This window comes from Acomys minous (assembly GCF_964271855.1).
Source record: "Acomys minous genome assembly, chromosome: 14".
NCBI classification, from domain to species: Eukaryota; Metazoa; Chordata; class Mammalia; order Rodentia; family Muridae; genus Acomys; species Acomys minous.
The window spans coordinates 86,374,579-86,401,796 of NC_140496.1; the positions used below are offsets into that span (position 1 = coordinate 86,374,579).

Here is a 27,218-nt window from a genome sequence, read left to right on the forward strand (position 1 = left end):
TGCTAAGTGACGTTAATCTCCCTGCCCCCGAGATCAGATCTTGCCTTGCTTTCCCATAGCACCCACCACTGAGTCCACTGGAGTGACTCACTTAACACCCATCCTTTCTAGATAGAGTGTAACACTATGGTCCTCCATCGTATCTGTTTAGGGCATGACCGTATGTATCCTTAGCAGCATCCTCTCATAGGATTTCTCAGAACATACTTTTTGACTGAAGGAACAGTTTAGTCTCCAAGGGAGAAGTAGAGTGTGGATGTGGAATGTCCTCCAAAGGTCCTTGTGGTCCTCGTTGGTAGTGCTGCTAGGAGGCAAGAGGGACTTGGGGAGGGTGTTAGGGCTTTGTAAGCACAACCTTTCATTGCTATTTCATTTTTTAATTAATTATTCAGATTACATCTCAACTGTTATCCCCTCACTTTTGACTTTCCATTCCTCCCTCCCTCCCTCTTTCACCCTTTTCCCCTCCCCTAGGTGTGTGACTGAAGGGGACCTCATTCCCCACCATATGGTCCCAGCCTATCACTTCTCATCTTGGTAGCCTGCTGATCTTTTCCCTGAGTGCCACCAGGCCTCCTCACCAAAGGGAAGTGGTCAAATATGAGGCACCAGAGTTCATGTCTGAGTCAGTCCTCACTCTCCACACAACTGTGAAGAATGTCCTGTCCATTGGCTAGATCTGAGTAGAAGTTCAATGTTTACTGCGTGTATTGTCCTTGGTTGGTACAGTAGGTTGAGCAGACCCCTGGGGTTCAGATCCACCCGTCATGATGTTTTTCTTGTGGGTTTCTAGGACCCTCTGGATCCTTCTGTTTCGCCATTCTCCCATATTTCCCTCACCTAGAATCCCAGTAGGAAGTCCCCTCATCTATCCTGATCTCCTGGTAAGTGAAGACTTTCATTGGACATTCCTTTTGGGATAGTGTCCAATTATAAGTGAGCATATACCATGTGAGTCTTGGAACATATCTAGAAGATGTTCCACCACACAATAAGGTCATATGTCCAACCATGTTCATAGCAGCCTTATTCGTAATAGTCAGAACCTGGAAACAACCTAAATGTCCCTCACTCGAAGAATGGATAAAGAAACTGTGTAAGCACCACCTTAAATGAGACTTCCAACCCTTGCCCCACCTCCTCCATTTTTCGCTTCCTGACTAACTAGGTAAATGCCACACACTCGCACCATGGCATGTGGCCTCTCCTTAAACCCACAATAACAGGGCACAAATGATCACAAAATGTGGAACCTCCCAAACCGTGAGCTAAAACAACCCCTAGGTTAATTACCTAGGGTATTGCCACTGTGAGGCGAAAGCTGACTAACATAATGACAGATAAAACGCAGAACTACAACTCAGTATCAAGAATCATCCTCATTAACTAAAACAGTGTGGCTTTGGGGCCTGAGGGAAACAGTGCACAGCTAGCTACTGTGTGCCTCGGTTGCTTGTCTGTGAATTGGGCTGGGAAACCCACGTGACATGGTTTGCTGTGTGTGCTGGGGGGTGGGGTGCTAATGCAAAGAAAGCACCAGAATGGTGCTTGGTGGGGGTGGGAGGGTTGGAGGGGTGGGAGGGGAGGGAGGGGTGGGAGGGTCCCCTCACACTGTGTAAGCACAGCATTTGGTCGCTCACTTTGGCTGTTTTTCCTGGAAAGTGTAATGCCATGCTACACCGTGGGAAGGGAACTGCTGAGCCAGACATGTGTTGGAAGGGACATCTGTGGGCTGGGATTCCCATGCCTTGGTCTGGAGGGGCTACAATGGGAAGGGCTAAGGCCGCTACTCTGATGTTTCTGTCACCAACACCGTGATGCAGAGGAGAGGGTCTTGTGGAGAAGTGCACGAACCATCAGTGCAGTTTTCAGCCGTCTGCAGAGGCTGGCCAAATGAGTGTTTCATCTTTATCCCCAAGTCCCTAAGAAAAACACATCAAAGAGCATGTTTGCAACCTTACAACAGATAACAGCCCTGCCACAAGCTTCGGGGTCCATACATGCTACAGATAGAATGAATTAATCATTCCATGTGTTTATAAAATATGAATTAACCCCGGAAATATACAACTCCAAGTAATATCCCTGCTTTTAAAAACGAAGAGGAGAAAAGCATTTTGAAAAATGAAAGTCTAGTAAATTTCCATTTATGTGGTGTTACCAGGCTGGCATTTCTCACATAGAGTGAATCATTCCTGTGTGACAGGTACGTGCTTATACAACAGAAGTAACCAGGCAATTGCAAGGGAAGGGGATTCAGACAACTGACTTTTTAATTACATTTTCTTAGTTGGCTTTATTATTTTTTTTTAAACAAAAGAGAAATAAGAAAATAGGATCAATGAAAATTGTAGACAGCCTAGTGCCTTTCTTTAAGCAGAGTAAATTACTCTTGAAAACCATGGTGCATTTACCTCCATCTTTGTGTATAATACCCCATGCCTGTGTGGATGCAGTCTCTTTGATGGTAAACAGCTCTCCTCTCGGAAACATTGCCTGATCTTGCTCGGCTGCACTGAGTGGTCCCCTTAATAGCCGAACTGGTTTTCCTGGGGGGCTGGGGGGGGGGGGTGGGGGGAGAAAGAAGAAGAAAAGAAAGCATTGCAGGAAATGTATGTATTAGACTCCTTTCTCTTCCGTAATATTGTAATGGTAATTTATATTCACACTGGGAGATAGAAAGAGCCATATACTGGCTCTGCAGAGAAGTGGTGAAAATGTTAAACAATGCATTATATACATGTATGAATCTGTCAATGAACAGATTAACTAAAAAAGCAAAAGTATATCATACCAAAGATATCACATCAAAGATAAGAAATCATTCCACCATCTCCTGACCATGTTACACGATGTGTGTGTGTGTGTGTGTGTGTGTGTGTGTGTGTGTGTGTGTGTATAAGGATGTGGTATGCACAGACACCATTTATGACTGGCCTTTGGGATTGTTTTGCTGCTGAGTGGGCCTGTGATGCTGTGGGCTCCCACCAGATGTTCCCACGCATGAAGAAGAGAGTCATCACGAGAGAAAACAGCTCTTGAGCTCCAGGTGCTGGCTTTCTCACTGGGATTTCCTACTTGTCAACTGGAATAACACTTTAAGAAAACTGCCTACATGGGGCTGGAAAGATGGTTCAGCTGTTAAAAACACTGGCTGCTCTTACAGAGAACCTAAGTCCAGACCCCACCACCCACAAGGCAGCTCATGACCATCTGTAACTTGAGCTCCAAGGAATCTGGCCTCCTCTTCTGGCCTTCATGGGTACCAGGCATGCGTGTGGTATTCATACATACATGCAGACAAATATTCATACAGACACACACACAGAGAGAGAGAAAGAGAGAGACAGACAGACAGAGAGACAGAGACAGACAGAGACAGAGACAGAGACAGAGAGACAGAGAGAGAGCAAAACAGAAAGGAAAGAAAGGAAGGAAGGAAGGAAGGAAGGAAGGAAGGGAGAAAGAAAGGATGCTGGGCAGTTTGCTCAGCGCCTAAGAACACTGGCTGCTCTTGCGGAGGACTCAGGGTCAGTTCTCAGCACTGACATGACTCACAACCAGTTCCAGTTCCAGGGAACCCAACACCTTCTCTAGCCTCTGTGTGCACCAGGCACACAACTGTCACACATAGATACATGCAGGCAAAACACTCATGCACATAAAATAAGAATAAAGTAATGTTTTTTTTAAAAAAAGAAAATTCTGCATATCTGTATATAGAGATATATAGTATAGGATTTTATAATCGTGGTAGGAAAAAGATTATAAAAAGTCGTCATCGGGTCACCCCCAGGTAAAGAAGTATGTGAGCTGAGATGGAGTGCTTCTCTGTGGAAAGCCAGGGACATTTATTTTCATATTGTAAAATCTGTCAAGTTTTGCAGAGATAATGGTATTGACTGAAAAATGTTAATTACAGTAAATCTCCCAGAAACACCTTGGGCTAGAACAGCCCAGAGACCGGGCCTAAGCCACCCCTTCTCACACCCTTGCCAAGTGTCCTCAGGTACACTAAAAAGTTTCCCTTTCGTGTCAAAGCCTAGAAGTAGCATCCTGGACTGTTGGCAAAGCCCATCACGATAGATGTGCAGGCAGCGATACACACAGCCACCTGAGAGAAGGGAGGTAACACTTATTGTCCTTCCCTCTGGCCCGTCTGAGAAACCATCTACAAATAGAAATATGTAGAAACAAGTTAGAAGTAGCAGTGTGTGGACGGAGAAGCCAGAGGAATGGATAGGCTCCCTGCTTGTCTGGAACCAGTGCTACCCTAAATCAGTCCTTTTACAGCCCAGTGTTTGCACTGCCAGTCTCCAGGCTGTACTCCGAGCGGATGTTAGGAGAAAGCTGACCCGAAAAGAGTCAGTGATGGGCATTAAGTACGGTAAAGTTTTTTTTATTAGAAATTTCTATTGTTCGACAGGCAGCATGCAAATCATCTCCATTCTGCAGGAGATGAAGCTATAGGTGGCCGTGTACAGTAACTTGTCCTGGTTTGCATAGCTGGCACCTGAGCTAGGAATAGAACGCCCTTCCTTTAACCACCAGCCAAACTGTAACTGCTCATCTGTACCACTCAGGCCAAAGTACACAGAATGAAAAAGAACACTGGGACCCTTCCACTTAGAAGGCAGGAGGATCTGAAGTTGAAGGTCATCAGTTTTGTTTTTAAGGTTTTTGAGACAGGGTATCCCTGTATAGTCCTATCTGGCCTGGAACTCACTATGTAGACCACATGGACTCAGTCTCACAGGCATCTTCCTGGCTCTGGAGTGCTGGACTTAAAGACATGTACCGCCTTACCCGTTAACTTGCCAATGGCTTCATCCTAGTACTTGTAAGAACCTCGTCAATAGTGTTTAAAAGACAGCCATCTCAAAGGCATAGAAAGCACATTGGTTTCACACACACACACACACACACACACACACACACACGCACGCACGCATGCACATGCACACTTGCACACATGCACACTTGCACACATGCACATGCACACCTACAGACATGGAACTGATGAGGCAGTACACCCAGAACATCATGTAAGGTGAGTTGATGGGACAGTGCAAGCACGCGAAGGCGCAGGTAGTGGTACTGATACCCTGCAATCACGTGACGGGATTCTGCGGTTGTCTGGGTTTCTTCTGGCCCTGTGGATGCAGACATGTACAGTTAACCCCGGGGGCTGCAAAGAGCTGCTTCTCTGTGTAAGGTAACGGCAAAGTAATATTGCCAACGGTGATGTGGCAATCTGACTCAATCCTGGAACAGAAAAGGGGCGTGGATGGAAACACTAATGAAACCTGTCCGATGTCTGAAAACTACTGTGCCTAGAAATAAACCAAACTCATGATGTAATTTAATATATCATACCAAGTAATCAAGACATTAATTACAAGGTGTCTTATCCAATATTGTTCTGAGGCTAGTGAGTGGCAGCTGGGGACAGACCACTAAGACTGGTGTTTTATTTAACCTTCCACCAAGACAAATTCCAGATATTTAAAAAACTTTATAGACAAAGTAGATAAAATATGAAAAAAAAGTTTAAATAGTCTGTTTTGGAAAATTCAGCTTTCTTATATATGGTGGGAAATTTCTAAGTCATAAGAGGTATGAAAAACAGTTTCTGCATGGAAAAAAATCTAAAAACAAATAGAAACCACAAACTGGAAAATATGTTTAAGATTATAACTCAGGGAAAAATAGTATTCTTAATATAAAAAGAGCTTGGCAAATCAATAAGAAAGAATAGTAACTCAATTTTTATTATTTGTTTGTTTGTTTTTTGAGACAAGGTGTCTCTGTGTAACAGCCCTAGAACTCACTCGTTAGACCAGGCTGGTCTCGAACTCACAAAGATCTGCCTGCCTCTGCACTCCGAGTGCTGGGATTAAAGGCACACACCACCATGCCTGGTTAGTAATCCAATTTTTAAAATTGGTAAAGACGCTAAACAGGTTATAGAATATAAAATACAAAGGGCTTTTCACACTTATGCAAAAAAGTACATTCTTCTAAAAAAATAATGCAATAAAAACATTAAGGCAGCGTTTCAGACTGGCCAAGGTTTTGAAGTTTGATAAATTGTGTTATCAAGAAATGAGCACTCTGAGGCCGGCTGGCAGAAGCGTTATTTTGAGCTGTGTGGAAAACAACTTAACAGTGTAATTTCAACCCAGAATACACATGCCCCTCCCATCTGACCGAGTAGTTTAAATCAAGCACAGTCTCATAATCATAAAAGCATGCAAACAGAATAATTAATTGCCATATTCTTGGTGAGAGCAAAACTGTAAAAATCTCTAAAGGATATATTAAGAAGGTAGGAGAGATAACCTAGGGAACACTGCTACACACACACACACACACACACACACACACACACACAGTGACTATACTGATCAAGAGTGGAAGGCAGATCTAGACTGGGGGGGGGGGGCCCAACTACTGCAAAAGTTGCTGCAGTTCCAAGGAACCCAATGCTCTTCTCTGGCACCCGAAAGCCCTGACATGACTATGTGCATGCACACACACACACACACACACACACGTACAACCATACACACAAACACAAATAATAATAGTAACAAGATAGTGGATGAATATTGACATTTGGTGTGTAGGGCCACTCTGTGTGTTGTGTGCACATGTGCACGTGTCTGTGTGTGTGTGTGTGTGTCTGTCGTCTGCATTTGTCTGAGCGTGTGTGCCTGTGGTGTGTGATTGTAATTGGATATAGAAATCTGCGTAGGGGACATTTCCTGGGGAGAAATATACAGAATAAGGCTCAGGGATGGAATGTGTAAGTTTTTCCCATTTGGTCTTATTTATATAGAGAAATGAACATTAATTTCATTTGAGATGAAGAAAATAAACAAAGTTAATTTTAAGGAACTCGATCAAAAGCCTCCCAACTACTCAAACTCATTTCTGGGATGAGAAAAAGTGAAAACAAATAGAGCCACCTGGTTCATAGCCCTTTGCTGTGATCCTAAGCAGTCCCCGCCCGCCTGCTAGGAAAACAGTGTGTTAAACCCCCTAAACCCTCAAAGCCTCCGAGCTCTGTTGTTAAGGTAATTGTGTTTACTGTTTTCCAAACAGAGTAATTTGAATCAGAAAAGTAAATGTGCTCTGTCTTCAGGTTCTTTGATGTCATCTTCCTCCTTGCCGGAGTGCGAGTGTGGGTCCACGGCTCCACAGCCGGCTGCCCTGGGCGGGACACACAGATTCTTTAAGCAGTGGCATAGCCACACCATTCTGCGTGAGATAATGATGCAAACCAAGTTATAAGGAAAACCAAATTGGAAATGGAACTGCGGGCGAACCCTAGGGAACACAAGCTGTTTTCGCTGTTTCGTTTTTTTCCTTTGAATATGTGTATGCTGGTACACATGGGAGCCTTGTAAAAAAAGAAAAGAAAAAAAAAACTTAGCACGTTTTCACTGTGGGTGAGATCTTCCCCGAAAATAACAGCTGATCGCGGCGGATGGTACGTCTGAGACTTTGAGAGCCAGGCTCTGACCCTCTAAGCCTATCAGGTGATTTCCCTCCCCCATGACCCTTGCTCGACCTCATATTAGCTCTAAATGTGATTTTAGGATTTCAAGTCCCTAAGACTCTGAAGTTGGTAAGTGCTTAGTCATTGGCCAGATCTCCAGGCAAAAGCCTGAGCCACCAGCGGCGTTAGAGGAGCAGGCTGAGTCAGCCCAACACATCCCTCCAGAGAGGAGGTCAGCTAACCATCTCCACTGGCCCCAAAACCACCCACAGTCACTCCGTTCTCAGTGATGTCACCTAAAGCTAACTCCCTTTTAAACAACCCCCACCTCCTGCCCTTTCAAACTCTCCTTGCCCCCTATTTTCTCGTAATTACAAATTTGGATTTGGAAATTATCTTAAGAAGAAAAGAAAATAGAAAAAAGGTTTAAGAGAAATTTGCTAAGTTAGCCTTTGCTCATTTCATGCCCGAAGTCTAAGCTTCTATAATGGTGTCCAAATCCTTGGTGGCTTTTTCTTTTTCTTTTCTTTTCTTTTTTTTTTTTTTCTCCCATTACTGTGTGTACTTGCTATAAAAACATTCCTTTAGACTTTAGAAATTCTAAATAAAACAAGAACAAAAGAGTACTCCTTCTTTTTAACTCTCCACCCAAATGTTACCATTGTAAATCAAGGTAGCCAAGTAAATTAACCACTGGCATTTAAATGCTTGCTGTCCCAAATATTTATTCCTTCCCACTCCCCCAAATTTGTTTTATATAAAACAATGATCATAAAAACAATAAATATTCATTCTTTGTCTACTTAAATTTTTAGATCAAAGCACTGTGTGGCCCAAATCCTGAACAGGATTTGGCAACAGGAAGCCGTCCACTTCCCCACAGCAACCTGACCAAATTTGGTTTCCATTTATCTGTGCCCATCGGCAGTGCTAAGTGTACACATAATAGTGTGCCTAACCCTGTACATGTGCAGGGCACACCTCACAGTGGGTAGTTCATTCACCTCCCCTGACTGATGAGTGGGCTAGAATCGGACACATTTGGCATCCAACAGACCCGTATTTGCATTGAGGCACTGTCACCGATGGCCAGAGCTCATAGGAAGCTACAATTTAGTTTAGTCTTGAGTATGAAAAACAAGTGTCCACTTCATGGAATTTCAAGAACAGAAAGGTGACCTGTGCCCCTACAGGCATGCTTGGTCCTAGCTAAGAGTGCTTTTTTGGGAAGTTCAGGGACAGTTAGGATATGGGGCCCAGCTGCAAGTAGGAGGTCACAGAAAGAGGTACACTTACCTGTCATATCTTGACAATCTCCTTTTCCACTTGTTCCTGCCATCACGACATTCTGGTTTGCCATGGGCCCCAAATCAATGGAACCAAAGCAGATGGATGGATGGGACCCCCTGAACCAGGGGCAACCTTGACAATTCTTCCTTGTAAGCTGTGTAGTCTAATACTTTGGTGACACAGGAGTCACTGAGGCGGGAGCACACACTACTCTGTTGTTTTTCTGTGTTCTGTGCGTTCGCTTCCTTCTGCGACCAGTGTCAGCTTCTCTCAGCAAGTCCCAGGTCTTCGCGCTCTGTAGCCTTCAGACAGGTTCCACACGAGCTTTTGGTCAATTTGAGAGTCTTCCTCTTTCCTGGAACTCACAATCCTGCTTCTGTGCCCCAACCCTTGTTCCCCAGGAAGAAGTGACTAGACCCTTCATTTCCCCTACAATATTACTACTTTTCCTTAGCATCAATCCAACTCTCTTCCATCATTTGTACTCCTCATCAGCTCTCACATAAGAAACATGAACATACCCAGGCAACACACACACACACACACACACACACACACACACACACACACACACACACAACCTCCCAGTCTTAGAGCACTGTTGGCTGGTGAGAAAGATTCCTATGGCATTCATACTTTTGTACTGAGCCAGGGCCATCCCCACCCAGAAGCTTGGCCTTCCTCTTAGCCTTGTTTAGAAAGAACATTTCTGTCCCTGGGGGACATGATCCTGGGTAATGAACTTGGTAGACAGCTTTAAAGTGACTCCCAGTAGAGCCTTCAAGAGGGTGCGCTTGCCTCCAAGCCAAACAGCCTAGGTCAATCCCCAAGACCCATATGGTAGAAGGACAGAACCAACTCCTTCAAATTGCCCTCTGACCTCCAAATGTAACACACACACACACACACACACACACACACACACACACACACACACACAGAAGAAACGAACAAACAAACGTTTAAGAACTTTGAAATGCAGGTGAGCTGGCCCCACAACTCATCTGCATGAGGGAAAGAGAAAGGCCTCCCTTCACCCTTTACCACCTGTGGCAGGAGGAAGAACTGGCCCTGAGGTCATGAAAGCAGGCACTGGTGGTGCATGACTTTAATCTGAGCACTAAAGAAGCAGAGACAGGCCGATCTCTGTGAGTTCGAGGGCAGCATGATCTACAAAGAGCCAAAGCTGCACAGAGAAATCCTATGTCAAAACCAAAAATTTAAAAGGGGGGGAGCAGCAATGAAATTGAGAGGAGTACATGTGGGGTAAAGGCCGAGGGAGATGAGAGGCAGCTATAAGTCAAGATACATTGCAAACACGTGTGTGATATTATACTAAAATGATGCCATGACTTGACTGTATGTTCATGACATCAGATACAAATGAGTATGACAAATTTATAGGAGGAACATAATTTTGGGCATGGACAGGATTTCCAGACTCTAGAGCTGAGGAGAGAAATGGCGTTCAAAGAAGTAGGTGTGGAGGAGAGACGTGAGCAAGGCTAAGACAGCTTCCTGGCGTGATGCAGGAGCACCCTGGGGGTGGAATAGGGCTGGGGTGCGACCAGCCAATCAGAGAACACATGGAAGGAAAATGTCTCAGACACTGTTCTAGTAACAGGGAAACTTATTAAAGGAAACCAGCTTTTCTGGTGGACATCATAGCCAAATAGGGAGCTACCCTGATATGAGTTCCATGTGTCATTTATATGTATTATTTATGTATAATAATATGTATATTATTATGTGGAGCCAGGAAGGAGACATAACACAATGCCAACATAATTATTTTGGACTGATAGGGTTTGGGTGATTGCTATTTTCTCCTTTTCCTAGAAAATGGTGGGATAATGGAGGAAGAGAGTGCACTAGTTCAAGAGGAAACTCTGCGAGGCAGACAAAAAAAAAAACATTAATGCTCAAGACACTCAAAAATTTAAACTCATAAGGGTGAGGTCAGCTTCATGAGGATGTGGCATAAAATACTAACCTGGCTACCACTATTACTGCTTGCATTTGGAAAATATACCACATGTAACATGGTGTGGAAATCACACCCCATCCCATGCCCCAAACCCCCAGAATCCAGCAATGCCAGCTCAGAATGCAATGGCAGCGTGGTCTCCAAATGCAAACCACTGATTCAGTGCCTTTTGCCAAATATTTTCCCCACCAGCTCCGCTATCTAACAAATGTTTTGTTTAAGCCAACTCTTTGTTTTGTTTTGTTTTTTAAACACAGTAGTACGTAGAAAGTTATAACAAAAGGAAAGCCAGTAAGGATATATAGTGTAGAAAAAGGAGCTGTAGTTCTAGCAAGATGGCGCTCGACAGCTCAAGCTCTTTAGTGTGGGGCTGGGTACCACTAGCCTAGTGAAGGCGGATATGAACAAGCAGTGGGGATGGTTAAAGGTTAGGTCCTGTGGAGTTTGAATCTCTCCAGACCTGAAGGCTGAGGTTAGACGACTCACCAAGGTAGGAAAGATGTTTTCTTCAAGGCTGTCAGATATAAATAGCCAAAAAACACTACGAATGTAACGTGTATATAATTCCTGATTGTTTCGTGGTTCTTCTTGCTGTAGGTGGTTTATTGTATATATGTGTAATAATATAAATGTATATGTAAAAATATTTAATAAATATGTAAAAAAAAGAAAGCTATCAAGAGCAACATTTAAAAGAAAAAAGTTTTATATATATATATAAGAACTCTTGTGCGAGTAGTTAACTTGGTAAGAGTAAGAAGCTAGGAAGAGAGGTGGGGAAAAAAGCAAGATGATGATTCCTGTACAGACTCCTGGGAAGCCAATATCAAGCACAGCTCAGAGACAGCCTATGCAGAGGGCCAGAGAGCAAGGTGTTCACAAGCTATCTGCTGTCAGCCAAAGGCTGGAGGTTCATTTCTGGAGCAATATTAATTTTTCAGCACTCATGGGCTCCCTTGCCTTAGAAAGCAGGGCCTCAGAGGCAAGAGCCAGCAGCCACTGACAGACTCACCAGCAATGGAGAAATGTGGGCCAGGGCTCCAGCACAGGCTTAACTCTAGGCCTAAACCGAGACTCAAAGACAGAAGGAAATGGCTTTCTCGTTATTCGAGTCAAAGGAATTTATGGCTGGGTCTGTAAACCTCTCAAAAGCATCTCCTGTACTAGCCGAGGTTCCCTGACCCCAGAACCACGCAGACACTGGGAGGCCTGGAGCAGCTCAGCAAGAAGAGAGCCTGTCCTGAGGGGCCTGGCTTACTTCATCTACACCAGGCTACCTTTTAAGATATCAGTAAGGGAAAGACCCATCAAGCTAGTGTGGCGGCACATGTTTGTGACCGGAGCACTGCAAGGCTAAATAAAAGCAAGGCGATTTTGCTTTGAAAGTTTGAAGATGGCTATGGGCTACACAGCAAGTTCAAGGCCAGGCTAGGGCCTCGGGAGACTCATCATGATGCTTTCTCAAAGGTGTTTCTTTTCTCTTTTATTATGGTGTGTGCATGCATGTTCATGGGGGTGGGGCGGGGGGACATCTGCCTTTTCTTTTTCCGTTTCAGGCTCTGGCATAGACACCTCTGAGTGGCCTAGGCAGAGAGGCCCAGGACTCATCTCCCTCTGCCTCCTTAAGTGCTGGGATTATAACAGCATGCTGCCATGCTTGGCCTTTTTTTTTTTTTTTTTTTTTTTTAGTTCTGGGGACTGAACCACGATTTTTAAGTTTACAAAGCAAATGCTTAACAACTTAGCTCTCTCCAGGCCCCGATGAAGTTTCTAAAAGACTCAGCTCCATGGAAGCCAGTCATTAAAATAAAAACATATTATTTACAACACAGACAAATACAAGTATACTTTATGATTATTAATAATTAGGCCTGGCGTGGTGGTGCACGCCTTTAGTCCCAGCACTCGGGAGGCAGAGGCAGGCACATCCCTGTGAGTTCGAGGCCAGCCTGGTCTACAAAGTGAGTCCAGTACAGCTATGCAGAGAAACCTTGTCTCGAAAACAAACAAACAAACAAACAAATAAATAAATAAATTAGTGTATGTGTCTGATATCTTCATGTAAGTGCGGGTGCCCAAGTGACAATTCTCTCCTTCTTATAGGAAATCTGGAAATCAAACTCAGGTATCAGGATTCCTTGCTTGTCTAGCACTTTAACCCACTAAGCCATCTTGCTGGACTGAGAGCTCCATAACCCTTAAGAAAAAAAATTTTAGGAGCCAAGTGGTGATGGTGCACACCTTTAATCCCAGCACTGGGGAGGCAGAGGTAAGTGGATCTTTGAATCGGAGGCTGGCCTGGTCTACAGAGGGAGCTTCACAAGAGCCAGGGTGACACAGAGAACCCCTGCCTCTAAAAATAAAAACAAAAAAGAAAAAGAAAACGTTGTAGGATTTTAAAAAGGATCTGTGGATGTTTGTCTGTGTGTCTGTTTGTGCACATCTGTGCAGGTGCCAGACAAGGCCTTTGGATTCACTGGAGCTGGAGTTAAAGGCAGTTGTGAGCCACAAGGTGTGGGTGATGGGGACCAAAATCAGGCCCTTTGGAAAAGCGGCAAACATTCATAACTGCTGAGCCATCTCTATGGCGCCCTAACTTTTTGAGATATAATATGAGTATAACATCTTTTCCTTCCTTCCCACTCTCCAACCTTTCCTGTACATCCCTCCTTGCTCCCTTTCATATTCATGGTTTTTTAAAAAATTGATTGTTATTTCATATATATATATACATACATATATATACATATTGCATTTATATATATATATATACATACATATATATACATATTGCATTTATATATGCAATACGGCCTGAATATACGTTACTTGTATGTATGTTTTCAGGGCTGACCACTTGGTAATGGATAACTAATTGGTGAGCTCTTCCTTGGGGAAGATAATTTCTCCCGCTGTCAGCATTCATTCATTGCCTGTAGCAATGGCGCTTCGAAAAAATAATCTTTACCCTTCTAAAACGGCCATCAGGTTCCTTCTAGTAATAGTATCCCTGGTGCATTTGGAATGACTTATTGTTGGGAGTTTTAGGGATCACAGTGTTAACAGGGAACAAAAGTATCTTGGTCCCATTACTATATTTATATACTCATATTTTTGTAGATATTCTTTAGTTCAAAAAACCATTTATTTGACTTTGTTTACATGTCAGGAACTGTTGTGGGTACCTGAATTTACAGTAATGAAGGCAGAACAACAACAAGAATTTACCTCCAGGGAGCTGCAATCTAGAGGGTGAGGTAATCAATAAATACATTAATAATGCATATGTGATGTCTGCTAGCTGTAAGTGCTGGACTTAAAGCAGGGACAGGAGATAAGAGATACCACTGCTGGGGGGCAGAGGGGTACTCTGTTCAAAGAGTGTGAATAGATAGGATCTTACTGGGAGGGAAGTTGGCAAGGTCCGAAGGAGGTGAAGGAGAAAGCCTAGGGAAGATCTCAGAAAATCTACATATGGAGAAGATCTGATACAGGGGCATTCCTGAATGAGAGGTGCAACAAACACGCTCACGTGGCTAGGCAGAAGGCTGGAGAGACTGCAGCCCACACAGAGCCTTGCTAACCACGGGGGAAATGGTAAGTTTCTAGAGAGCTGAGGGAGGAGGCCAGCCGTGAACTGACTTAGGTTTGAAAAGGTCCCCGGTGGCTCTTCAGACAAGAGGCAGGAGGGGTAGGTGGAAACTGGGAGATCAGAGAGGTGGCTGATAGTAAAATCCAGAAAGAAGCTGAGGGAGCTTACACTGAGTCAGATGGAAGTGGCTGACACATCTTGCAGGTAAGTGTTTTTGATAGACTGTTTTGGGTGAGTGAAAGACGTGGAAAGGTGAACTGTGCTTCTGGCCTGAGCAAATGAGAGACTGGATCTCCTATTTCTGGAGACAGAGAAGACCATGCATGGACAGACTGAGGAAAAGACTCGAAGCTGCATTTGCACACAAAGAGCATTGTTTTCTTGGGAAAGGGTCTTCGTCTACAGCCCAGGCTAGACTGAGCCTGCTACACACTCCCTGCCTCTGCAACCTAGGAGCTTGGATTACAGGGCTGTGTCAAACTTCCTGGCTTAGGAGTTGGGTTATAAACATGCGAAGTTTCAGGCAGTTATTGGACACTCAAATGGGGAGGTGGTCACCAGCTGGAGAGAACTCTCGGGTGGTGTTAGCAAATACAGAGCACATGGAAGCCACCAGAGTGGACGAAGTCATCAGGGGGAATGGAAGGTACCAAGCTGAAGGTGATCCACCTACTGACGTGCAGGGGATGGGGAGAAAACAGTGGCCCAAAGAGAGCAGGGAGGATCCCCAAAGCTGTGATAGAGCCCAGGAGCAAGGGTAGAAAGTAACCTGCTATGTGAAATGCTAGTGGTGGGTTAGCTGGTGGGTCCACAGCTGATCAGCTGACTGGGAGTAGGAGTGAAGAGGGACAGCCCCGGGTCATTTAGATCTTGCTCAGGGAAAAAGAGAGAAATGCACACTCCCTTGCTGTCTTCTTCTTGCCACTGGTTTCAGTTCTGCTTAAAACCTAAAGAAGTGTCTAGTTTTCGGGGCGGGAGACAGGGAGGCTAATTTCATAGAACTCTACTTAATTGAATGGGTCAAGCTCACTCTTTTCACAATATGGCATCCTATTTAGTTAGTGAGGGGCTGGGGCTGGGGCACACTTCAGGCGTTGGCACATTTGGAACACGCCACTGGGTTATACTTCCACCTCTGCATAAATTATGTTATTCATATATCTATTTCTTTCACTTTGTGATATTGGGGCTTGCACCCAGGGCCTCATGCATCCTGGGCAAGTGTCTATCACTGAGCTATATCCATGTTTAACTTTCCTTTTTTAAAAAATTTGCGAAGGGCTCTAACTTAGTTGCTGAGACTGGCCTTGGACTCACTACCTGGCTCAGGCAGGCCTTGAACACGAAGGGATTACAGACCTACACCACAGGCTACTTACAGTTCTTGGCTCTCCTCTTTAAACACTGGACTTGCTGATTTTCAGCTAATTTGGGGCTGAGGGGGGTGGGCATTGGAGGTTGAACCTCCTGCCTCGTATATGGCAGGCAGATGCTCTATCCCTGAGCTACAACTGCAGCCCTCTGCTTTACTTTTTTTTTTTCTTTCTTCTTCAAGACAGGGTTTCTCTGTGTAGCCTTGGCTGTCCTGGACTCACCTAGTAGACCAGCCTGGCCTCGAACTCACAGAGATTCACTTGCCTCTCCCTCCAGCATGAATGAGACATTGGCTATGTCCTACAGCATGTGAACTGTTTGGTAGCCTTTGTGTCTGGTCTACATGGTAAGCAAATGATTTGTAGTAAGTACAATAGTAAGTTTCTCCCTTCTTTCTCTGTCAAGCACAAGTTATGAAGAAAGCAGGCTAAAAGGAGAGACCATAGGAAGAAAGGGAGGAGCCTGCGGGCACCCCAAGCCACCTGAGTGATGTAGTCCTGTTTGGATCTAGTCGCAACGGGAACGGAGACATGAGGTCAAGTCACTTTGTCAGCGTTCACAGGGAGGCTGGCAGCACAATTACCAAGTCATGGCACAATATAAATTGAGTTAGCAAAATGAAAGGAGAAACTGCCCCCTTTTCCTTTTAAATTAAATCTTGTGTCATGTTCCCAGTCAGATTTGAATACAATCCTGGGATTTTAACTATATAAATTAGTCGTAATGTTTGCAGTGCCACTTTCATTTGATTATGAATTTCTCTTTCATCTCAAACGGGAAAAAGCTACAAGGAAATACAGCACCAGCCATCCCTATTAACAACGGGTGTGAGGGCAGTTTTACTCACAGCCTCATGGGACCAAGGTATGGTGAAATTGCCATTTCTTTTCTTTCTTTCTTTCCTTTTTTGTCATTTCTTTTCTTTTTCCTGTTCTTTAATAATAAACAAACAAACAAATAAATAAATAAATGAGTAGGAAGAGAAGTTATGGCTGAAGTAGTGCTTCTTTCATGAAATGTTCCTTCCACAGTGCTGGAAACCATAAGATAACAGCCTTGTATTCAAATATGAGAGGCAGAAAATGTAATTTACTTGATGCATTAAGTGAAACAGAATAGAAGATTTAAAAAAAAAATCCATAGTAAGTGAAATGTTCGCAGTAGCTAATGTACAATGTTCACTTGATTTTTTGTAGTTTTCAAATTTTAGTAACCAAAAATAAATAAATAAATAAAATACAGCAGCGATTTCCGATTAAAGATCATTTCTGCTGCCATTGCTAGAATAAGAAACGTAGCTAATCACGGGGGATGGCTCCTGTGTGGAAGGCAGACACTGTCTCGGCTTACTAGGAGAGAAACAACAGCAAATATGTAGTTGCATCACTTCTCTCTGCTGCTTTCCCTCTAAGGCTATGGTAGGACGTGTTGTTCATCTCTGTCCAGTCAGTCTTTGCAAGAAAGTGATCATTTTTATCCTAACTTTCAGCTTCATTGTCGCTGATTTCTCTAGATATCCTACGATGGTGCTTCCCCCTTAGGTGTCTTTTTGGAGACTAATTCACCTCTAAGGGCACCAAATCATCCCCAATATCAGTTTTAATTCCTTCCATTTTCAGGGGTCAAACTATGAAAAATCTCATAGCACACCAGTGGAAACAGTTTATCAAGTGATTTCACACCTTGCATGCTGCGGGGCCCACAGAGATGTGTGGGCAGGGATGGGTTGAAAAAGCTGAAAGCAAGACTCAAGTGCTGCCTGCTCGGAAGGCCACATATGAAGTAAATCCTTAAGGCTGATATCAGTGTTTTTATTTCCCTCACAGCATGCAATGGTCTTCAGGACTCGGGAGAGTAGCCCAAGAAATTCTGACACCGAGTTAAGATATTTTTTTTTCTGATCTTACCCCACGCTTCAGTTTCTCCTACAGTCAGTCCCCTCCTGGACAATTCCGATATATGTATTGATCAGATGTTTGGGGATGAACCTCTGAGGCCCCATTTAATATTTAAGCTGCTTGGTTTTGCACTTGTTTGGGACTGGAGAACTCCTGGAAGTGGTGGAAAAGAGAGGGAGGAACTTTGGGTAATTTATAATGTGGGCGAGGGCCAAGACTCCATTGTATCTGTATTTTTTTTTTAGCACTTCCCTTAAGAGAAATTCAGAAAATGCTTTTTTTTAAAAATGAGTACAGTTTTGTGCTGTAGCCAAAGACCTTTGCTGTCGCTCTGTTTAACGGGCTGCATGTGTGCACTTGAAGGAGAGGGCGGCTAAGCCTAGGTGTGCTGTGGCCTGCCATAGCTCACTCTCTTGGCCCAGTCTATTCCGCATGCCCCAGAGTCCCACAGTTCTATCTCTGAGATGTAGTTACCTCTGGAAATCACCTCCTCACTTGCTGCCAGAGCTTTCGTCCTCCAATGCCCACGTCAGGAGAGCCTAAGACCTCTTCTAACTGTTGGTATCTGGGGCCCACTGCCATTTTTTCATCTATTCTACTGTAAACACTTGGTAATACTTATTATCTCACTGAATTGACTTGGCTGGTGTTTCAACACGTCAGCTGCCAAGCCAATAACCTGATTTCCACTGCTGCCTTCTCTATAAAATATATGATTAGAATAGTTTCTAAGAAGACAGACTTTACTTCCACAGGCTTTTTCAAATAGAGACGAGAAATTATAGAATTAAAAGGATCTATTCAACGCAACCAGAGGTTCGCATCAGGGACATCTTTCTTAATCACAACTCTGCTTTAATTTTGTAAAAGTCTCTCACAGAACCTAGAGCTCAGATTAGACTAAGTTGGCTGATCAACAAGCCCCAAAGATCTACACATCCCCACTGGATCTGTCACTGGTGTCAGAGACATGAGCCACCATGACCAGCTTTTATGTGGGTGCTGAGGATCCAAGCTTATGTCCTCATGCTTGTAAAGCAAGCATTTGCCCATTGAGCCATCTCCTCAGCTCAATTTCTATATTTCATATGAAAGAATCTATAGTTTATTCTAATAGCTGTTATTGTTGTTGTTGTTATTATTATTATTATTATTATTATATGATGGTTTAAATGAGAATTTCCCCACATAGGCTCATGTATTTGAATACATGGTCTCCGGTTGGTAGTATTGTTTGGGGACACTTAGGAGGTATATGGCCTTGCTGAAGGAAGTGTGTCATTTAGGGTGGGCTTTGAGCTCTTAAGGCTTCTCTCTACTCCCAGCTTGCCTTCTCTGTTTTGTGCTTACAGTTCAAGATGTGAGCCTTCAGCTTGCTGTTCTAGCAGCCATGCTTGCTGCCTGCTGCCGTGCAGTTCCTGCTATCTGGAACCATAAGCCAAAAATAAACTTTTTTCCATAAGTTGCCTTGGCATCTTACTGCAGCAACAGAAAAGTAATCTGTAGGTGCTACTTTTTAACTCTATTTTATTTGAGGTTCCTTATTCCTCCACCTCCCTTCCAACCTCCAGGACCGAGGTAGGAGAGAAAGGTTAGAATAGACAGGGGATGTAGACCTCTTTAGACTTAGTTCTCGCTGCTTAGAGTCATCGGGTTCTTTGGGAAAATACCAATCTCAGTCGTCAGGATATCCAGGATATGCAGCAAGACAAACAAGCAGCCTTCTTGCTCACTCCTCCTTCCGTCTCTTCAAAGTGTTCTTCCTCTCTTTGGCCTCTGATATTTATACTCTCCCAGAGTCCTCAGAATTACACTAACTCCAGCTGGCAAAGACCACGCCCCTCTCTGAACTGCACAAGGCAATTATCAGCTATGGATCAACTAAACGCAGCCCATATCCCACACTCGGGATTAAAACAAAAACATAACATAACTGGTTTTTTTTTTTTTTTAAAGAAACCAAAACTTCCACTACAGTAACTGATATTATGTCTGTGTCTATCATCCTGATGTGGGTCCCAGGAATCAACTCAAGTTATCAGACTTGCCTTTACAGCAAGCACTCTTGCTTGGTGAGCCATCTCACTGGTCCCTTTTAAGTCATTTTTAATGTCACAGTAAAGGATGACACACATCTAGTTCTCTACTGTAAAGGTAAAGCCTTAGGAGTAGCCTTCTCCTACTCTTCTTCATCTTCTTCCTCCTCCTTCTGTTTTTCCAGACATGGTCTCAAAATGTAGCCTGTGTTGTCCTTCAACTGACTTTCCTCCTTCCTCAGTCTCCAAGTGCTTGAATTATAGGTATACATCACCAGGCCTGGCACAAAGCTTTTTGGTCTTTTTTTTTTTTTTTTTTTTTTTTTTGGTCAGAAATGACCCTGCTTTCTTTTGCTTACCTTCATCTTATTTCACCGAGTTGATATCTTTGAAATGGGGAAAAATGGTTTATGAAGGAATTCTGGTGAAAACTTCCGGCACAGGCCAGAGGAAATCTACTCCCTCACCTACACATACATACTAAGACACGGATGAGAAAGTGTAGCTGAATATGGATGGATTCTGGAGAGGGGAACAGATACCCTCCATGGTATAGATTCCCTGAGAAAACTTTCATCCCAAAGGACTCACAGAGCTGTGAGTTTGGCAGTTTTTGCAGGGCAGAAAAAAACTTATCCTAGAATATATAATACAGAACACCATCAGGTTCTATGCTGCCTCACATTCAATCATAAATTCATTATTTAATATGTGGAAGACATACTCAAGCAATCCAGCAGCACACTGAACCACAAATACTTGTCTCACATCTTTTACGGGTACAGTCCTGTTATAATACTTTTAGACAATTATTACAAAAGCTAGGCATGGTGGTGCATGCCTGTAATTCCAGTGGGAGGCTGACACAGAAAGATCACGAACCAAAGGTCAGCCCAGGTTACATAGTGAGACTCCATTTCAAACAAAAAGCAAACCCAAAAAAATCCATAAATGATTATTGCAATTTTGAGCTATTCACAGAAAATTATTTTGCTTTCTTTTTTTGTTTGCTTGTTTTTTAATTTTATTAATTTATTCAGATTACAACTCAATTGTTATCCCATCACTCCTATCTGCCCATTCCTCCTTCCCTCCCGCTTTCACCCAATTCCCCTCCCCTAGGTCTATGATCGAGGGGGACCTCCTCACCTACTATATGGTCATAGGCTATCAAGTCTCATCTTGGTAGCCTGCTTATTCTTTCTTTGAGTGCTTTCTAATGAAACAGAAATTCAAGTAAATAGTATATAAGAACATACTGGGGCTCCAATTATAGGTGGAAATATTCTGTGTCTGTATTGAATATGCAAAGGTTTGTTTTCTTGTTATTTCCTAATCAATACAATATAACAGGTATTTACATAATCTAGAACTATTTAAAGCACATGAGAGCAACCAAGTTTGCTTTATTCCAGGATGCAAAGATGGTTCAATGTGCTCAAATCCATAAATACCTTAGCCTATAGACTTGGGGACAGAAATCACATTATCTTATGAATAGATTCAGTAAAAGCCTTTGGTAAAGCTCAACATTCCTTCCTGATAAAAGCCCTGAAGAAAGTAGAAAAAGAAGGGACACACCTCAACATAGTAAAAGCTATATACAAATCTCTGGCCTGCATTACACCTAATGAGGAAAACTTGAAAACAGCCCCTCTGAAATCAGGAAGGAGACACTCTCACCTCATTTAAAACAGCACTTGAAGTCTTAGCCACATCGATAGGGAAGAGAAAAAAAAAGGTAAATGGTAAAAAGTCAAATTATTTCAATTGCAGACCATCTGATTCTATTCTTAGAAGACTGTCAAGACCCCATCAGAAGGAGTCGAGCTGTTGAGTCCACTCCTCAAGGAAGTAGGACACAAAACCAACATATAAAAATGAGTATCTTCTTTTAAATCCTAGCAAACACACTGAAAAAGAAATCATGAAAGCATTCCATTCAAGACAACAAAAACAACAAACTACCTAGGAATAAACCTAACAAAGAAGATTTAAAAGAAAAAAAACTCTACTGTTAATGTTATTTTATATAACTGTGTTTGTTTCTCAATTTCTCTCTTAACCTAGCTATCCCATAAATAATTGAGACTATTATTTAAACAAGTTTCACAGCACAAGAACTGAGCAGTTATTACTCTATTCTTAACCCTCTAAGCTAATATGGCTTCCTCCCAGCTTACATCCCAGAGATACTTGCACTTTGTAGCTTTTCCTTTCTTTCTCTCCGTCTCTCTCTCTGTCTCTCTCTGTCTGTCTCTCTGTCTCTCTCTGTCTCTGTCTCTGTCTCTCTCTGTCTCTGTGTCTCTGTCTCTCTCTCTGTCTCTCTCTGTCTCTCTCTCTCTCTCTCTCTCTCTCTCTCTCTCTCTCACTCTCTCTCCCACCTGATGTCTCCTGGACCTCTCTCATGGCTGTATCTTCTAATTCCTCTTCCTCTAGCTGGCAGGAAGTCCAGGCCTACTCTCTTTCCTGCTCAGTGATTAGCTGTAAGCTGCTTTATTGTCATACCAAGGGACAATTGAGGCACAGTGTTTATCCAACACTGAAACAGGAAAACTCTCAGAACAAGGATTGCAACTAGATATGGAGGGTACAGAAGTTAGCATTGGAATTACACAGTAACCTATGTCTACACCCTACAAAACTTCAAACTGAAATTGACACTAGATAATGAAAAGACCTCTCCCCCCATTTGGGGATTAGCAGATTAATTTTTCATGGGAGGGTAATGGCTATGATACCAAAAGTGATCTAGAGATTCAAAGCGATCTCTACCAACATTCCAGTGGCATTCTACAAAGAAAGAGAAAAACAACCATGCATTGTTATAGAAGCACAAAAGACCCTGGGTACCAAAGCAATCCTGGGCAGAAAGAGCAGCACTGGAGGCAGCATGATGCCAGACTCTCAGGTTATACTACAGAGCTAGTATCAAAATGCTGTAGCACTGACACCATAAGGCAGACACACGGACCAATGGCATAGGGAAAAAGCCTATAGCTACAACTCCTTTTTTTTTTTTTTATAACAAAGGTGCTAGGAAACTGGATAGTCACATGTAGACAAATCAAACTACATCCATATTTCTCATGCCATACAAAAGCCAACTCAAAATAGATAAAAGTTCTTTATTCGAATTCTGAAACTGACAGAAGAAAACACAGAGAAGATATTTCAAGATTTAGACATGGTCAGGGACTCTTGGAAAAGGAGGCCAACAGCTTGGGAACTTAATAGCAAGGCTTGAGGGGTGGGATTGCATGGAATCTAGTCACTTCTACACAGCAAAGGACAATGCGGAGGGAAGAGGCAGGCCACAGAATGGGTGGAACCTTTGGCCAGGCGTACGTCTCACAGGAGATTAATATCCCTAGACAGTTAATGAAAAAAAAAAAAAAACTGAGACAAACCAAGTCTAGACCATCCAGTCAGGAAACAGGCAAACAAGCTGACCAGGCAGCTCTCAAAAGGTGAGGTACGATGGCAAGTAAATACATGAAAGAAGGTTCAACATCTTTGGCCATAAGGAAAATGCAAATCAAAATACAGTGCAATTTCAGAATGGATCAAAACACACACACACACACACACACACACACACACACACACACACACACACACACACACCCCAAACAAAAACAGCAACAAATGCTGGCCAACATCAGGGGTTGGAGGATGAACCTGCTGGTGGGAACTAAATTAGTCTTTGAAAATCAGTATGGCGGACCCCCATGGGGAATCCACTCAAAGGAATGTACAACAGCACGCTACAGGGACACCTGTGCGTCCATGTCTGATGTTACTGCTCCTGAGGAAACATCCCAGGTATCCACCAGTGACCGAGTGGGAAAAAGAAAAATATAGCATGCATAAACAATGTGGGTTTATTCTGCCACCAAGAAGTTATGTCCTTAGCAAGAAAATGGGTAGAACTGGATAGAACCAGACTAGATAAAGCCAGCCAGCATCAAGAAGACAAACACCGCATGCTTTCTTTCAGAAACGGGATCTAGACAAGCAGACTGTTTGGGAAGCCGGAAGGGAAGAGCAGTGGGAGTGGGCAGGAGAGGGTGACACGATGGTGCACGTGCTAAACGGCCATGGCATTCTTCAGAGAATTTGCCGCGAGGAAGCGCATCACTTTGTACAATGAGTTTCTGCTCATTGACTTTTTTTTTTTTTTAAATAAAGCAATATGGAAGGATGCATAGTGTTAAGTTTCAAACCAGACAAATGGGCGAGGTGCCTATTTAACATTTCAAAGTGACCTGGCCTCCAGGTTTTCCCAGCATCCCAAACTGGGATGCTATTGCCCGGGTATGGATAGCATGCCTGGCCTCTACCCTGAACCCTACACCAAGAGGCTCTTCCTTTTGGTTACCTGCCCTTTTCATACCTTTGGGCTCCTGGCTGCTGCACCTGGTTCTGCTCTTTCTTTCCCCTCCCCCTCTCCCCACATGGCTCAGGGTCACTCTGGACTCTCTGGACTCTCCCAGATGTCCCTGCCTCTGGCTATGCCCTCTCACATATCTACAGTAAATGTTTTTCTCCACCATACCTAGGAACAGTCATGTCCTTTCCTTTTTATTTCTTTTTATCATTCACATAGGTTGTATGTAAGCACACCAAGCAGTTGTTTTTTATACAAGGCCATGAGCATCCTTGGATTTTTTGGGTACTGGTGGGGGAGGTGGAGGTCGACAACAGGGACACTCCAACCAATCTCTCCTGGAAACAGAGGAATAGATGCACTTTGGATATTTGATTTAAGTAAACTATATTATTAAAGTTAATTTGATGTGTTGCTTTCTGGATTTTTAGTGTAAAACTATATCTGTACCTTTCATCTGTATGTGCACTCGTGGTAAGGATCAAGTTAATTGTGGTTACTATCAACTGCATGCTGGGTAACTTTGTATTGCCTTTCTAGTTTAATTTCCGTGATGTTGAAGACGCAGCAAAACAAAGTGCCCGCTTCATGAAACACGTGCTCCAAGGGGAGGGACAGCTAATAAATGAGGACGAAAAAGATGCTGGACAGTGAAGGGAACAGAGGGATAAAGGCAGTGCTTCTCAACCTGTGAGTCACCACCCCTTTGGAGTCGACCAACCCTTTCACAGGGGTTGCCCAAGACCATCCGAAAACACAGATATTTGTGCTATGATTCCTAACAGTAGCAAACTTACAGTTAGGAAGTGGCAACGAAAATAATTTTACGGTTGAGGGTGACCGCAACATGAGGAGCTGTATTAAAGGGTGGTAGCATTAGGAAAGGTGAACACCACTGGATAAATCCCAAGTTTCTGCTCCTGTAATGCAAAGCAAAAGCAGTCTAAAGGCCACCCCCTGGAACCTGAGGGACAAAGACCACGTGTCTGCTTACGTGACGCCCTAAAATTCACTGAGGAGTCTGGAGAGTTATTGGAACTGGCAGTCGAAATTTACTGCCTAACGTGATAGGAGAGTAACCAATCTCTCTGCTTCGTCCTCTGCCAAGTCCACCTAAGGGAAGTGGGCTTGGGATCTGGAATTGGCAGAGTAGGGTACAGGACCTTTTCAGTCAAATCCAGACAAGGCAATTAGACTTATTCTGCCAAATAAATGTTTGCTCGCGCCAGATGACAATGATGCGATCTAAACTATTTGTATTGGCACCTTCAGCCTTCTGAATTCTCTCCCTAATTGATCATTCTGAGCGCTGAGTGTAGCTGCGCAAGACGCCATCAAGAGCTAGAAACAGTATTTCATCCGGTGAGTCTGCTTGTATTGGACAGGAGCAGAACAAAAGCTTTCTCCAGGTCAAATGTTAGAGAGGCTGGCTTCCCCCTTTGGAGAAATAAATACTTTGGAAAAGTTACCCAATTTCTAACAAAAACAAGCACCAACTAAGGGCAAGGATTCGCCGCCGCACCACCCCCCCCCCCAAGTCATATTATGAAAAACTGGAGGCTTGATCCCAGGCTTCCAGGTTAGTTTATTGACTTTGATGAAACCCATTCAAAAAGCTGCTCTGATATCGTATAAAGCAGTGCCTGTGGAGATGTGTTTTCTAAGCATTGGATGTTGAGCCTGTCAGTCAGGCACTTTCCCAGAACACCAAACTGTACAGATCATACACATCAAAGGCAGGCTGACAACCCCTGTAGGTGAAATTCCTATCACTGTGTGCTAAGAGTAACTGGGTGGACAATGAGCCTAATGACCTTCTGCAGTAATCTCCCCAGGGTTCAGTTGGGTTCCACTGCTGCCCTTAGGCAAGAAGGCTGTGGCTCTGGCTTCAATCTTCAAACCAGGGATTAGGGCCTTGCCCAATGCTGACAGAGCCCTGGAAGCCACAGAATACAAACTAAGGCTGACCATCCTGTGAAGCACATTTACCAACATCTAACAGGCCCCTCCATTACTGTGTCCACCAAGGAAACAGATTGACAGTACGAAGTAAATCCCCTTAGCCACCTTGCCTTCTTCACAGTTTCTTTCCTTAAGGGGAAAGCCAATTTTTGTTGTTGTTGTTGTTGTTGTTGCTGCTGCTGCTGCTGCTGTTTTAGTATTTTCAGGGCTTCCCTACTGCCCACTCAAATAAGAGAGTCCTAGGATTCTCAGTACTTCGGTGAGATTCCTCCTCTGGCAAAAACTAAATTTTCAAAAAAGTGTGTGTGTGTGTGTGTGTGTGTGTGTGTGTGTGTGTGTGTGTGTGTTTAAGGAAAGATTGCTGTTGGTACCACTTCTAATTTGTTCTAATTTGTGACTTTTGGGGAAAGGTACTTTGTACAAATAGAAGACACCTCCTACGTGCCAATCAACCCAGATAGCTGGGGTGGGGTGGGGTGGGAGCTGAGGGGGTGGAGGGGTTGGGGGAGGTTGGGGGGTGGGGGGTGGGGTCTCCCTTCAGGGAGGCTTTTCAACGCTGGAGGCTGGAATGGCAGGCAGCAGAAAGCTGAGCATCTCAGGATCGCGGTTCCTTTGCCCTGGAAGTCCCCAGCCGTTGGACCACACTGTCATCCATCTGAACACAGTCTCCTTTGAAAAGTTTATACTGAGAAACTGAGCCCAGAAAATGACTCCACTGGTGGGTCTCCTCGGGATTAGTTAGCGTCTTAAGTACTACGCTTGTCCTCCTGCCATTTCCTAGTCAGCATCTTCACTGCACTATGAACTTGGGATGCTGAGGCCTGTGACACCATATTCTAAAACACAGCTGATGGTGAGGTTTACACAGTTTCTCAAAACACCTCTTGCATGTCTTTCTGCACTTCCTCCCACCACTGTGCCTGAATTCTTACTGCTGATCTTCCCGAGTGTTTTCTCCATGTGTTCATTGTCCCCACATACACAGTTTGACTCCATTCAGGTAAAAGTTCCCAGGGCTTTTTAAATTTTGGTTTTGTAAATAATCAGCATTCCCCTTAAATAAGTATTTTTCATCCTAATAGCTTCCTTTTGGCATATTTTCATATGAGTTATCTCACTGATTACTACACACCTATTTGCAGAGAACATGAATATTATGAGCGGTTAGATGCCATATCTAACCTC

The 27,218-nt window shown here is 43.6% G+C and overlaps 1 protein-coding gene across 1 annotated transcript in view; it reads right to left on the minus strand.

Annotated features, from left to right (window-relative positions):
* Positions 1-475: 475 nt before the first annotated feature.
* LOC311582923 (uncharacterized protein) overlaps positions 476-27,218 on the minus strand; it is a 28,954-nt gene continuing 2,211 nt past the window's right edge. The window contains exons 3-5 of the mRNA XM_084756245.1: positions 5,105-5,153; positions 2,415-2,549; positions 476-1,922 (exon numbers count right to left, since the gene is read on the minus strand). Coding sequence (XP_084612371.1) covers positions 1,787-1,922; positions 2,415-2,549; positions 5,105-5,153 — 320 coding nt within the window. The 3' untranslated portion in view covers positions 476-1,786. The remainder of the gene's footprint in view (positions 1,923-2,414; positions 2,550-5,104; positions 5,154-27,218) is intronic.